The sequence below is a fragment of the Podarcis tiliguerta genome (genome assembly GCF_965153285.1).
Source record: "Podarcis tiliguerta genome assembly, chromosome: 10".
In the NCBI taxonomy this organism is placed as follows: Eukaryota; Metazoa; Chordata; class Lepidosauria; order Squamata; family Lacertidae; genus Podarcis; species Podarcis tiliguerta.
This window is the reverse complement of record NC_139543.1, coordinates 48,760,757-48,776,816: the sequence shown is the minus strand read 5'-3', so window position 1 is coordinate 48,776,816 and position 16,060 is coordinate 48,760,757. Positions and strand designations below refer to the sequence as shown.

The window sequence follows — 16,060 nt, the reverse complement described above, 5'->3', positions numbered from 1 at the left end:
TATTAGTTATATACCCAAATTTATAATGAAATGCAGGTTCCAACCTATGCATTTGACTTGCCCTTTAAATGCTGTGTTTAGGCAAACATCTTCGTAACTCCTGTTCATGATATAAAGAAGTGTAAGAAGATTTCGATTTACAGTAGTACCTCAGGTTAAGTACTTAATTCGCTCCGGAGGTCCTTAACCTGAAACTGTTATTAACCTGAAGCACCACTTTAGCTAATGGGGCCTCCTGCTGCCGCTGCGCCGACAGAGCACAATTTCTGTTCTCATCCTGAAGCAAAGATTCATAACCCGAGGTACTATTTCTGGGTTAGCGGAGTCTGTAACTTGAAGCGTATGTAACCTGAAGCATATGTAACCCGAGGTACCACTGTATAAGAACAAGCTTTAGATAAAGGGGACCGTGCAGCTGTTCAAGTAGTCAGTTTCTTCCTGATTGTACATATTAAGCTGGAATAATTTTAAAAGCCCTTGCAATCCTCCTTCAAGAATCCCCCTCCCCCCGAGAATGGTTCCACAGATACAAGTAGCAACTACTTTCATTAGATTTTGAATAAAATAATGTAGAAGGTGTAAGAAATACAAAATAAAAAACTACCAAAGAGATACAGATTTCTACCAGTTCAAAACGAAAATAAGAGGAGATAAAGGATATTTTCTAACTTAGTTATGTGGACAGTGAACTGGGGCATGCGCCTCAACTTCAGATCAGAGGAAACTGCTTTTGAGGTGGACCTAGACTAGGGATGGGGAATCTGTGGACTTCTAGGTGTCGTCCAACCATCTCGGGACGACAGAGGACGAGATGGTTGGACGGTGTTCTCGAAGCTACAACATGAGTCTGGCCAAACTGCGGGAGGCAGTGGAAGACAGAAGTGCCTGGCGTGCTCTGGTCCATGGGGTCACGAAGAGTCGGACACGACTAAACAACTAAACAACAACAGGTGTTGTTGGACTCCATTTTTGTGAATCCCAGCCAGCTTGGTCAATGAACAGAGACATTAGAAACTGTAACCTAACAACATCAGTGGTGGAGGGTGACTCCCTGTCTGTGGCTTAGACAGACAGAATCCATCTACCTAGACAGTTGATTAGCTGCTCCTTGCTGTCTATCACAAAAAACCTTAAAGAATAAGACACGATAGTCCGTGAAACAAATTCTACTGCATGAGGGCTGGTTTGCTGTACATGCAATCAACTGAAAGCTGATGTGACAAATTGCATATGTTCACCTTTTGACTGGTAGTCGCCTGCTACATTTGTTCTTCTATAGCCAGTTTCTAGCCTTTCAAAGTTCTCCAAGCAGCTTCATGATATATTAATATTTACACAAGCCATAAGGGAAAATGGGCCAAACGACTGTACAGCTAATTCTGAATATTCAAGGGGACTTTGGGTCTTCTACCTCCAGACAGCAGGTCCTTGTGCACCATGCCACAAACTGAGGTGGTCTTTCAAATGCAGATTATAACACAACACAGCTTTCTCCTATTCAAAGGAGGAGGAGAAGAATTTTGCACTAGACATGCCCAAGTCAATGGACAAGCTAAGCCTACCATGGCCAACCTTCTGTTTTAGAATTCTCAGTACGTTAATTAGCTACTAAAGCTGAAAACAACAACTCCTCAAAGAAATATTTATAGCCTGGGGGATCTTGTACAGAGTGGGCCCTACCATTAGGCTGAAGGAGGCAGCTGCCTTAGGCAGCTAGTTTTAGGTGACATGAAAGGGCAGCAAACTGATGGTTATTTAACTTATTACTGTACTGCATTTGTACTGCTGGGAAGGGAGAAAGGTGCTTGTGGGATTTTGTGCCTCAGGTGCCAAAATAACTTGACCAGCCTTGGGAACTGTGCACCCTGACATGGGAGGAAAGAGCTGTCTGCTGCTCTGCCTCAGGCAGCAAAATGTCTTGAGCTGGCTTGCTTGTCCGCATGGACCTAATTGTGAGATTAAAGGCTGTCCTTGATGGATACAGTTATCTTTCAGTGCACAGTAACTTCCAACTTCTTTTGCAAATGGATTTTTTTAATTAGGGGAAGAAAAGCTTAAAACTCTCCCTCAACATCTCATAACAGCAACGAGCACAAATCTCCTTCTAAACCAGTTTTAGGTCTTGCACTTGCAGAGCTGCTCTTACTGCTCTAATTAACATGGCTCCCTCTTTTGAAAGGAGGATTATTATTAATGCCAGTAGGCGGTCATAGTTTTACAGCTTATGGTGAAATACCAGAGAGGACGAGGTTCTGAACCTTTCTGTTGAAGAGGGGCTGTTGACAGGTCTGGTATTTCTCTCCCCCAAAACACTGAGGTAGGACAAGTGCATCATCCAAAATTATCTCTTCCCAACAATTTACAAGCACAGGAACCCTGCTCTCTAGTCAACACTTTTGTCTCCTTCCCAACTTCCAGTTCTGTTCAAACCACTGCATCCACAGGCCTGCTGTGCTGGGTGAAGAACACAAGAAGCTGCCCAATACTGTGTCAGACCACTGGTCCATCTAGGTCAGTATTGTCAACACGGATTGGCAGTGGCTCTCCAGGGTTTCAAAGAAGAGTCTCTCCTACCCTACATGGAGAAACTGATGATTGAACTCAGGACATTCTGCATGCAAGGCAGGTACTCTACCACTGAGGTACAGCTGTTGGGGTAGAAAGTAGGTGGCATGAAGATTGCTGCACCAGCCTAGAAGTGGTGCACCAGGCTCATATCAGGCCTGGTGGCATCTTGTCACATCAGTGAAACTGGTTTGGGATCCAGGCCATTTTTGTCCCTCCCACTCAACATCCCCATAATGGCCTGTTCCAAGTTCTTCGACTTCCAGGGAGAATCTGGCTGGTGGCATTTTTTACCCACTGGAAAGGGAAGTGCTGTACTGATGGCATGTCCCTTGGGCCATTCTGTTGGCAGTGACTGGAGGGAGGCAGGATTAGCTAGCACAGCTGTGTAGGGGAACACCTTTGCCCAATCCAACCCCCCACCTCAAACAACAGGGCTTGGATTGCTCTGATAGTCACAGAACTCTGTGTTCCATGTTCTGCATGGTTATAAACTTTCTTTCACACACAGTAAGCATGCTGTGCTTTGCCTTTACAGCTTTCACTGTTTTTTTCCCCTATGGCTAGCCAAAATACATACCTGCTGTGGCTCTTCTGTGGCTATCCATTTAGGGGAAAGGGGACTTTTTTGTATGTGTGCCCAAATACAAATAATAGTGTCGGCTGTCTGCTTATATCAATTTACTTTAACTTATGTGGTTCTATGCTGTGTTTTTTATTTTTAAAAAAACTTCAGCTTGCTGAAAGCAAACAAACCTTTGAATCAAGTTGAGCAATTTAGAAGTGCATATACAACCTTAGCTTTAAAAGCAAGTCTCCATTTGGGCTGCATTATTCCGAAGGAATTGTCCAGGAACTTCGATGGAGGAGCTGTTAAAATGTTCTGCATTCCAAAACAGGCTCTAGATAGGCAATGCTATTCCACTGGTGTGCAGAGACTAATTGCAACAGTATTTTTCGTCTTGTTGATCATGCGCTCCCAGGCACAGCAGTTAGCTGGTCTGAATTTATAATCGGAGTGGTTTCAGCAGCTTTTAATTTTCCTGCTGTTTCCTGCCCTCAGCTGCTGTGCTTTTAGTTCAGTCTCTGCTCTGAGTATCCCTACAGTACATTCTAAAGTTAAAGGGTCTACCCTGCCTCATCCACATTTTCCAGGCTGCTCTTTGGAGACACTGAAAAGGAACCGTGAGGGGACCCCCATTTTGTGTGCCATTTCCAGGCCTAACTTCATGTTGTGCTTTGGTGGTTCTGCCTCTGCAACATATTTTGAAGTATGTGTTATGATAAGTGATGCTAATCAGGAAGGGTGGTTGCCATGGTGACCATGACATGAGTATTTGTGGATCCTGTTTTTGACCCCTGCCCACTAGCTACTATTCTACCACACAAGACTTTGGGGACAGAAAAAGTGACGCGAACAGTGACTTCAACCAATTATTATATGATTATATTACATCCTTATTTACAGGTTATCTTGTAGGACACAGCCCTCACAAGAAGGCTTACATAATCAATCAGTATTTCCCCATCAGCTATTCCTTACTCAGGATAGGAAAGTTCCTCAAATGCCTACATTTTGGCAATTGTCCCCCCCCCCAAAAAAAGCTACCATCCAACATGTTTGCACTAGACTTGAACAGAACTGAATAAATCCTCAAAACTCCATGTATAAAAATCAGATCCCTCAGTGGCTGGGCAATCAAGTGGCTGGGATTTTTTCCCCTGGCACAGCTCTTTCTGGAGGTAATTAAGCATTCTTTGTTACTGGCAGGGTAATTCCCTTAAAACTGGTAACATGCAAGTTCTTTCAGTCACAAAACTGCTCTACCCTGCACCACAGTTTTTATCACTGCCACTGCTCTCAGTAGTTTTGGTGCTTCATCATATGAATGCCCCTGACAGAAGTCGCGGCAAAAAGAAAAAAAGTGAATACGGAATGAATATGAGGCCTTTACTAGAGAAATTATATCTTGCCTTACAGCTTTTGCTGTGAAGTCACAACTGGGTATACTAAACATACTACAGAACAACCCTGCGCTTTATAAGTAGGTCCTCTGGTAATGGAATGCTGGACATAAACATTAAAGGCCTATAGAAAGCTCATAAATAAGATATTATAGTGTGCATTGCTTTTATGACTTTCATTGGAAACTTACTTTCAGCATTAAAATAAGAAGGCGGGGAAGAGGAGGATGAGACAGGCAACAATGCTTGATCTAAAGGCCACTAATCCTGCTGAGGTCCTTTCCACTTACTTCAAGGGCTGTAAATTCCCCCTTCCACGTTTCATGCCATGCATGAGATATGGAGCAAATTAGTGCAGAACCCTTGTTAAATCTGGTGGCTCATTTAGCAACTGTGAAAGCAAAGTCACCAGATGACACGGGTGGTGCATCACATATATTGTCACCACCGGTTATTAGGCAGCATAAAAAACCCTTCAATAGTTTCCATTTTACAGGCCCTGCACTTAGCACAAAAGACTTATTTTTCTTACCATAATTTCCCTTTTTGTACCAAATGTGCTCCCCTGTTGCATTTGAACTAATGGTATCAGATCTCCCCCCTTCCCTCCATCTGTCCAAACCCAAGCACACAAGTTCAGTTGCCACAACAGAGATTAAAAATATATATTTAATGTCAGGATACTCATATCCCTCCTCTAAAGAAAGCAACTAAGTAGTAGGATAACCGAACTGTAAACATGAGGAAGGAAAGAAAAGTTTACGAATCCCAATAACAGTCACATGATACAATAAGCTACCATTGACAAACATTCCAAGCATCTCCGCTCTGAAGTCAAGTATGTCATGTTCTTGGGCTTCTTCCCTTGATAATCTCTGCCATCTGTGTGCTTGTTATAACTAAAATGAATTCTTCTAGTAAGCTTTTCAGGACATTCCATCACATTAACTCCCACGTCTCAAGCTCTCCTTGTGTGTTGCTATGATCAGGTACTGGCACCTTCACACAGGGGGATGCTGAATTGGGTTTTCCCAAAGAAAGCTTGGTTTTAAAAATGTTAAACTGAGGGAAGAACTGTTTTGACATATAGGAATCTGTTGTTGTTGACGACCAGCCCTTCACTATGAGGTCCCAGGGTGGGTTACAACATTAAAACACAGTATCAAAAACAGTGTAAAACAACTTACAGTCACAAATACAACGTGGGTATTAAAAATTTCCACGCCAAGTATCAAAAGCCAGGGTAAAGAGGAGCCTCTTCAGCATTTGCCAGAAGCTGTGCAATGAAATGCCTATTTCTTGTAAGGAGCAATGTTCCAGAACAGGAAGGGGGAATTGGTGGCCCTCCAGATGTTCTTGGAAAAGAACCCTCACCAGTTCTGACTACCTGTGATGCTGGCTGGGGCTGATGGAAGCTGCATCCCAACAGCACCTGGAGGGCCAGAGGGTCCCCATCCTATTTTAGATCTCAAATTTTACTGACAGGAAGAATGTACAAATTTAATACATAATAATAATAATGCTGAAGACAGCGTGAGACTTTGCTCTGCCCACCAAAATCAAGAAACATATTTCAATGGTAAGCAAAAGACTTGGTTTCAGAAATTAGGCCCCTGGTTTCCCCTGTTGTTGTTGTTTTTTAAATATTTACTTAAACTTCCAGCCTATCCTGTTTCAAATGCTTCTGATGTCAAACCATTATGTGAAAATGGTGTTCTATCCCTGGAGCAACTAAAAAAATCATTTTAGCATCTGTGAATGATCTCCTTCACCACAACCCACAGTACAAAAACTCAAACTAGGGAGGGAAATCACAAAAAGAAGAAACCACCAGCATGCAGCAGAATGCATAATATACAGGAGAAATGAGCTACTTTGCATACAGGCAAAAAACAAGGAGCATAAGGAAAAAACTATAAATCTAATTTATGCTCTCTGTAATGCCTCTTCTTAACACTAGTGTGCTGTAATGAGGCCAAAGCATAACTGAGGGCAGTATAAAACCTATTGAACTCCATTAGGTATTTAACAGATATTTGCATTCCAAACAAGCTCTCTTAATTACAAATTAAATTCTAAATGCAATACCTCTAATAACATGGAGTTGCTAAGTTGTAATAGCTTACATATTGAAATGACCCCTTGAGGGTAAATTCTGAGACAGCCAGATTGCAAGTGACAGGCATAAGCCATTGATCTTGTAAACAATGAAAGCTACCATTCAACCAACCCTCAAATTATCTGAGGCAGAGCTGTTTTAAATCCTGTACTAGTATTTTCTCTTGTGTGGGGCTAGCCTGCCCACTGGGCAAATGTAATTTCCACCCCTCCCAGCACCAGAACTACAAGGAATGCCAAGCAGAACATTTTGGCGAATTGGCACTAACATTCCCAGCGGGAACATAGGAAGTGCCTTATTATCCTGGTTCCCACCCAGATCATGATGAGAGAGGCTCTTACTTGAGAGTAAGGAAGAGATCTTCATTGAGACAAATAAGATATACAAGCTCAGCAAAATTTAGTGATCACAATAGCAGCTACGCTCAGGTTAGCTTCCAGGAAATGAAAGGTTAGCCAGGCTAGAAGCAGCAGGTCAAGTCCAAGGAGTCAAAGATCAGGGAAAGGAGGCCAGAAAAATGGAGTTGTCCCAATGGGGTGCAATGCCCACCTGCCAAGCTTTTAAAGGTGGGCCAAGGGTGCCCACTTGCAAGGCTCTTGTTCCCAGGTCTCAGCCCTCCCCCCGGTCATTCGCCTGGTTTTCCTTCTTGTCCATCTTAGTCTGCCATTCCTGAGCCTGGTGATGCCTCAAGACTCATGACAGGACATTGGTCTATCAATCTCAGTACTGTCTACACTGACTGGGAGGTGCAAACCAGGGTGTTAAACAGGAGATATTCCTCACCCATCCCTGGAGCTGCCAGGGACTTTTTGCAGGCAAAGCAAAACAGAATGACAGCCCTTCTCTTGTAAGGAGCAGCCTCCATATGTGCTGCTGCCATCTATCTCTGAACGTATTCTTTATTGTCTTACCTCCCCCAACTCAACTTGATCGTTTGCTTTTTGGAAAAGGGAAATATTACAATGAATGAATGAATGACATTTGTATTCCATTCCATTCCATAAAGTTACCTCTGTGCTAAGGTATGCTACATAAGAGTGCTGTTAGCCAAGCTTTTGAAACATGGGGACAACTGACTTCACCTGGAAGTAGAGCATTCTGTGTCACTGGTCCCATGCTGAGGAATACTCTTCCAGCAAAGATTCGGCCAGCATCCTTGCTGCTAATTTTCAGACTTCTCTTCAAGCCTATCCACTTGTGCTACGTTTCTCAAGGTGAGCTAGTCATTTTTATCTTGTACTTGCCTATTTTGTTGATATTTTATATGAGAGGGCTATCTGTATATGTTTTAAAATAAATGAAATAAAAATAAATACATTGCAAGGCTTCCCTACTTGGTACACTGGTAGTCTGTGTTAACAATTTATGGCAAGTGACACAGTGGAGACTATAGGCTCACAACTAGAATTGCCGTTTAAAGGAACAGCCCCCCCTTGCTCTCCGTGGTTTTCAGATGCTAAGTTTTCAGACTTGTATTCTAAATGTTGTTCACGTAGTTGGAAAGATTTCTTTTTAAAATTGCAGGTTTTGTAAGGTATTTTGAAATATCTACTTAATTTCTTCTCTGTGTTGTTAGGAACACCTTTTAAGATATAAATAAAACTCCTCCTCACTTTATTGCAACTAAGAAAGGAGTACATTTATTGCTGGAATGCACTGAGCAGAAACTGAAAGGAACTAGTGAGCGAAAATAAACTTAGAATAAAAATAATGATGAACTACAGAGGCCTCATTGGAATGTATTGCGATAAAAATGAGATTTTGCTTCCAATTTTAACCAACCACAGCAATGGAGGATTATGTCCAAACCTAGCCAGATTATGGTTAGTCTTCATGGAGTGAGGAAATAAGCCAGCTTCAAACCATGGTATGTGAAGCTGGCTTGCTTCCATAAACCATAGCTAAAATCAACTGAAATTTATGGTTCGGAGACATTAAGATAAACAGTAGTTAACTGAAACTGGAAAGAAAAGTTTATAATCTTGTTCTCATGGTCACATTGACATAGGAGAAGGGAGCATACGAGCTCCAGGCTTGTATATTTTACGTCTAAACTGGGCCAGTGTGTTTGAGGGTTTAGTTTCTTTGTTTTTTTAAATGAAGTGAGAAACTGTAGTTCTATCTTGTAAGTTACAGTTGTGTGTGTGTGGTGTGATGCTTGAACTGGGGGAGTATATCTAGAGGCATATGTAATTACCCTTGATTTTCAGATATGAAATTATGCACAATAGTTAGCTTCATGAGTTCTAAAGCAACATGACCGTCTCTTTAAGAAGTCAAGAAGAGTAGGAAAATAACTCCAAAGGGGTGGGGGTGGGGTGGAGAATCAACAGTGCTCCCTCCAATTGCAAGTACAGATGCCTGGCCAGACTGGCATCTGAATCTTACACTGGTGACAGCACAGCCTCTTCCACTGGACCCGAGGGCAAAAAGCTAGCTTGGGGGATGCAGGGCAAACAACAGAGCACACATAGCTCTGTCTGGCTACTGCTTCCCAATTCCCAGCATCTGCTGCTGCTGGAGGCATCCACCTCACTTTGCCTAATGATAAGGCTGGCCCTGGCACAGAGTAATAGATCTTCACTGTATGGTTGGTAAGAATCTTTTCATTTTCATTTTGCTGAGAGTTGTGAAACTCCACATGCTCAGAGTAGTGCTCGTAGTCCACAAAAGGTTATGCCATAAAATTTTGTTAACTTTTAAGATCCTACAGGACTTAATTTGTGGCACCTAATTTCATTGGGGGGGGTGTGTGTGTCCTATTTTGGGAACTGCACCAGGACCCCCAACCAACCTAATTCAGCCTTGCATTTATTCACCATTTGTTTGAAGTGTGACCAGCTATATACATAGAGGAAGCCTAAAAGCAATTGTTCAGTATGTATTCCTCTGCCACCAGCAAAGCCCTCTTCCTCACAGGGTGGTTGTGAGCATAACACAAACAACAGTTATAAACTATTGTGAATATTAAATTGCAGAATTTAGGTAATGAGGAATTTTGGGGTGCCCAAACTCCTTTTCTTATAGGGGCACCTAAAATTATCTGCCTCCCTTGTTTCTGCTAGTGAATTCTCTTGTAGGTGGCTTTGCAAAAGTCTGATTTAAATGCATCATGCAGTAAATCCTGCCTGTAACATTTTAAACAAATTGATACTGCATACACAAAAGAACACACCTTTATATATAAATATCCCCGCATTTAACTTAAAAAGGACCACTTTGCCCGAGGGATTTGAATTGCAAGTTTTGTTCTACTTGTCCTGAACACTGCTATTGTGCTTCATAGGTACATGGAAGGAGGAAGAACTCAGCATATAGCTATTACGGAAGGAAACTAGCTGTAATTTCAAACAATTTCCCACAATAATTGCACCTTCAAACGCTTTCCCATTATACAGCTTGCAATATATATGCAGAAATATGAAGACACATAACTTTTCAAAAGTATAGGTCTAGCTACTTCCATCTCTTCATCATTTCAACAATGTAGACTATTGAGATTGGGGGACGTTTTGTGAATCCAGTCTCTTTTCCATTGCATTTCTACTTGGGAGTGGGCAGGGAAAGAATCATAACTTAATGACAGATCACATACTCTGTGTGCAGAAGGTCCCTGGTTTGCCTCCCCCATTAGAAGAATTTCAGGTATTAGGGCTGGAAAAGTCCTTGAATAGCTTGTGCCAGCCAGAGGGAAAGGAGGGTGGTAGAAAGTGAGAGACAGGGAAAAGAGGATGCCTCACCTACTTTTGGCTTGGCAGTCACCCAACAAATTACCCATGAAGACACAAGGCCCATGGCAGAAAAGGGTTCCCCACACCTGCTTAAGGATACTGGAGATTCTACCCCTTTTCTTGATAAATTTGTAAAATAATCTGTGGGAGTCAAGTCTGAATGACTGTTATGAACCAGTCTGTCGGTATCTGGGAAAGCTATCCTCTGAAAGTTGAGAGAGAGAGTAAGAAAGGCAATGGACTCTACAGCAAACCTGTACTCTTTCAGCTGGGATACAAGCCCTGGGATACAAGCCCTCCTCCCTCCAAGTTGCACAGGTCCATGTAAAACAAAAGCCCACCCCCATCTTTAAGCCACATGCTTCCAACTTACATTTTCGCTGTTGACATCAGCCTCACTGGGGCACCCAAAGAGCTCCCGCCTCAATAAATTCCCGTCATACTCTAGAAATGTCAGGTAGAGGTTGCGGAAAAATTCAACGTGCTTGTTCTTTACTCTCAGCTTTTTGGGTGAGTTCCAATGGATCACCTAGGAGAAAAAACAAAGCAGCCATTCCCGTCATGAAAACGCAGCCACATTTGCCTGCTGCCTTTAAAGAACACCTTTCTCATTATATTGTTACAATCATTTTACTTCATCCTTTCTCAGCGTTGGAATCTGAATGAGGATTCGAGTGGGGGGGGGCCACCATTTAGGGACTTCCACAGTTACCTTTTTTTCAAGGAAGCTGCAGAACATGAAACATTGGGGAAACATCCCTATCAAACAAGGACATACAATAGGACTCTATCTCACTTGAAGGCTTGCTGTAATGTGAATTTTCTGGAAATGTTTGAATTTGAAAATTCAATATTAGTTTGCACTGGATTCCCCCCCCCCCCCCGATGCCCTACAGAGTGATATAACTTAGCATGCTTATTTTACTTGTATTGAGTAAACAAAGCCAAAACTTTTGAAACTGTCAAGCTTGCCTAATGTATAGTGACAGCTGGCACCCATCCCCTGCTACTAATGAACTTATGAATTGGAAAAACTTTCTGCAGGAAAAAAAATTAAGCACTGGGAAATTTTCTTCTCCACACTGCTGAAGTCTTGTGCTGCATTGTGCATGAATACCGTGTCCTGCCAGCTTCAACAGCTCACCTACTGTGTCTTCAATAGAGTCCAGGCAGCCCATTTAAAAGGTGTCACCCCACCATTCCCTACCCCCAGCCCAATCAACAAGCCACCATTCATTCTGCTTTGGCAACGTAATGGGGAGATGATAATAGGGTGAGAATTAAAGGCCCTGAAGAAAAACCTCCAGTGGGGATCAAGAAGTGACAGATTGGAACAAATTCATTTTATGGAGATTACATTTTAGGCATAAAATGGATTCTTTGTTTCAAGCATTAGCTTCTATGAATTCCAAAGAGGCCAAGATGTGTGTATGCATGGAGGAAGGGAGAGAGAGAGGATTTTGTTGGGAACTCTTCCAAACTGGGGCTCCTGAAGGCTTTGTACATCCATTAGAGAAATTACATGTAGGGGCGGCAGCACTCTGAGCAGCAAAAAAATTGCCAAGAGCTGAGTAAGCAGTGGCTGCAGTGCTGTATCACAGCTTTATTTAACTTCCTCGTGGCACTTCTTATTACTAATCTGAAAGCATCTTCCTTAGGCAATGAGACCAAACCTATTTGGAATTTCAGAGTGCCGACTATGCAGCAAGGCCAAAATTAACCGCTGAGGGATAAAAAGACATATATAAACAAAACCAAGAAGAAATGAAGTAGTCTCAAATCACTTAGGATCATACGCTACTTCATGTTCTCCAGTTTCCTTGAAGAAAGGGTTTAACTGTGGAAGACCCTAAATGGTGCCTCCCTACTCCAATCCTCATTCAGTATGTGATGCTGGCTAAAACTATGTCTGCTTGTAAAAAAGGGATGTTTTTTGCTGCTTATGTGGAGTGTCTAGTTTTAGCTCCAAAAGAGCAAGCCTCTGAGTGGTGCAGTGGGATGGTCATGTAATAAGGCACAGCGAAATTGTTTGCTGGTCTGCACTACATTCAAATCCTTCCATGCGAATCACCCCTGGAGAAATAGGCTCACCATCTTTTTTAGCCCTTTGCATAAAACCTAAAAAGCAGGGTGTGTTAAAGCATTACTGAAATGAAGTTGCCTTCCTTGGTGGAAGCAGAAAAATAAGTGAATGCAAGCAAAGAATGCTTAAGCTGCAGCTAAACAGCTTTAGAAGGATGCAAGTAAGTGATTCTGCCCAAATGGCAAAGGATGGGAATTATTGATCACCTAAAAGGTGGGGAGGAAGACTATTTTAAGAGCACAAAGGAGAAAACGAGGAAGGGAAAAGTAAGAACATTGCTATCATTTCAAGCTATAGTCCTCAAAACTAGAAGATAATTTCCTTTTCCAGTGTTCTCAGTAGAGCCTGACTGACTGCCACAAAATTTCAACCTGGGATTCTGAACTGAGCCAATATGTGTTGTTGTTGTTTAGTCATTTAGTCATGTCCGACTCTTTGTGACCCCATGAACCAGAGCCAAAACGTAGCTATTACTAATTATGATCAAAACAGCCATTCCTAAAACCAATCTTTTAAACAGCAATTTCCTGTTATTGGAGCAAACTGGGTTTCAACCCTGCAAAATAAATTTGGGCAGTTTATTTGTTCAGGACTTTGAATGTTGCTGGAGCGGATTTGCCAAGCTCTACAGGAAAACCAGCCATCAGACAAGAAGAGGAGAATGATAGAAAAATAAAGGAGATTTTCATTCAGTTGGATCAATCCACTCCACTCTTCTTGCTTTGGTAGAGTAGATCTAGAACCCATTTTTCTGACCTTGCAGGCAGCTACAATCAGAGCTGTGCACACCTGGCCTTCCAAAAACTCACCGCCATCTTTGCAGGCAGAGAAATTGTGGGGATCATTTCACTGAGTTTCTCCAAGGGAGTAGAACTCATACAATAGTTTCTAGGGGTTGGGCCTCACCATTAGCAGAGGCATTAGTGCTGTTGGTGTAGCATTATGCTAGGGCACTGTGCGTGCATGCAAGTGTGAGAAATTGCAGGGGAGTGAGAAAAAGAAAAAGAGAGACAGAATTTTCCCTCAACTCAGCTCTAAACAGATTGTATTTATTTGGGGTCTGGAAATCCATTCGGTAGTGCATACCTCTGAGGACCAAAATGGTCTCTGGAAGCATGAAGCCCAAATTGAGTTAGAGATACTGTAAGCCCTGAACGGTTGGCATCTTGTAGATTTGTGGGTGCACTATGGCCAGTCTAGATATTGGTATTTGTCAACCTCAACTCTCCAGGCAGCTGTAAATTGAAAAGTTTTCGCATTTCCAAAAGCTAGTGTGTATCAAGAACTTGATATTCATGATTTAATCGGAGCTGAAATGTGTGTCAGGAATCTGTATGTGAACAGATGTCCAAGAGAGCCTGGACTGGGTTGAATGAAAGTTGAATGGAATTGAATAGTGTCCAGAATTTTTTTCTTTGAAGGACAGGCAGGTGTTAACATGGTTAAAGGACAGGAGGAAACAACCAAATTTTTAGTAGTGCAGGTGTTGTTGTTGTTGTTTTGTAATTAATACCCCTCTATTAATTTCTGCAAACACAGTAGGTGTGTTAGCTAGCAATGAAATTACAGGATGAACAATGACAAAAATAAAGATATAATAAATGCTGCAAAATCATTTAGTGCTTGAGGTGCTTAGTTCAACCAATAAAAATAAATGATCTGGCTGGAAAGATAGCTGAGAAAGTGCAGTTCATTCTTTTGTATGGAGAAAGACTGGCAGGCTAGACTACAGGGATAGGAAACTGTAGCCCTTTGGATATTGTTGGATTCCAGCTCCCAACATTCCTGACCGCGGCTATACTGCCTGAGATGGATGGGTGTTATAGTCCAACAACCAACACACCCTTAACCTTTAACGCTGGACAAGTCTTGCTATATCTGCAAGTTGTGTGGATATTACAACAAAGCACGAAGTGGTCCTGAATCATTCCAAACAGATTCCAGTTTCCAATCCATCAGAAAAAGATTTCCCAGAATTGGAAATCAATGATGCATGGATTTGGGAAAAAGAAAGAAAGATTGCATGGAAATGGCTCATTACTGGTACTCCATTGTTCAAGATTACTGTATGTTTTGTTGTAACAACCACTTGAGTTATATTTTTTAGGCTAATTTTGTATAACCAACTATAACAGTTGCGGGGAGGGGGGTATTGTTTTGTTCTTGTTTTACTGTGTATTTTGCGTTTCTTATCTTGTATTTTTTTTGTAGTGGACTGCCCTGAGATCTATGGATGAAGGGTAGTATAGAAATGTAGTAAATAAATAAAATAAATGACTATGTACTTGCGAGTCCAATATAGCACTATTCCGTATGTACTCCGCTCTTGTATTTGTGTTGGGCTTGTTGAAAAAAGGATAGTTATCATGCAGATAACTATTGGAGAATAGTTCAGCATGAGGGACTAGCTGTGTGTGGTTCTTGGCGTCTTGGCCTATAGTCCTGTGTATAGCCTTGTAAACTTCTCTGAGCAACTGGAAATTTACACTTTTTGTAAATTCATTAAGCACCCCACTGCACAGGTTATTGGGCTGGACTCAAATGCAAATTAAGAGCTCTTCATGAATAACTGCACAGAACTCAAATGCATTTATTTACAAATGAATGTGCTGTAGAACTGCAGCCTATTTGAAACCAATATACATAATTAAATCCTAATTCGGCTGAAGTCAATACTACAGTTACACATTTCAAATTCAAGAACTCTGGAGGACACTGAATTTTAACTCAGCATTTCCATCTTAAACCCACAGAATCATAAGCCCTTTACTACTAAATGCTCAAATAGAGATTGGGAATACTTGCTTCCCAGATCATGGCAGGCTCATGCACATTTCTGAGCTAACACTGTCTACTTTATTTCTATTTATTTACTGCATTTATATCCCACCCTTTTAACCAATGAGCTCAAAGTGGCACACTTGGTTCTCTTCCTCCTCATTTAATCCTCACAGCAACCCTGAAAGGTAGGTTAGGGTGGGAGGCAGTGACTGGCCCAAGGTCACCCAGTGAGCTTCCTGCCTGAGTGGGAATTTGAACCCTGGTCTCCCATGCTGTGCCGTGCTGGCTCTCTCATATATAATATGGCATTAAATATCAAACAGCACCTATCTACAGCTACATATAGGACCCAAACTGTAATGTGCTATTTTTCACTTATAAAACCCCAACTCAGCTAGCCTTACCTTCTGAGAAATTCAAAAAAACATGGCTAATTTCTATTTGTATTTTTCATGTTAACTGCCTTAAAGGGCAAATACTTCTTAAAGGTCACACGCTACTTAATTTGAGAAAATAAGATGGCCTTTTCAATGCTATTGTTTCCCCCTCGCTTAGGTTTTATCAGAGAATATGCAGTTATTCTTTTAGTTTGTCTACTTCTTTTTTGAAATGTTAAGGCTGCAATCCTATGCCCACTTGCTTGGGAGTTACTCAATGAGGCTTACTTCCAAGTAGACATGTAAGGTGAATTACAGTTGCATTGTAAGTTGAATCTGAATTTCCTACAGACTGACATAAATATAGTACACTGTCTACCACTGATAAATTGTACAGTACAGCGGTGGTAATTACGTTTTGGTAACTATGAAACCGGCA

The 16,060-nt window shown here is 41.7% G+C and overlaps 1 protein-coding gene across 1 annotated transcript in view; it reads right to left on the bottom strand.

Annotated features, from left to right (window-relative positions):
• Window positions 1–16,060, bottom strand: part of LARGE1 (LARGE xylosyl- and glucuronyltransferase 1) — a 307,888-nt gene that overhangs the window by 31,359 nt on the left and 260,469 nt on the right. Inside the window, exon 10 of the mRNA XM_083400742.1 lies at window positions 10,754–10,909. Within this exon, the coding sequence (XP_083256868.1) occupies window positions 10,754–10,909 (156 nt within the window). The remainder of the gene's footprint in view (window positions 1–10,753; window positions 10,910–16,060) is intronic.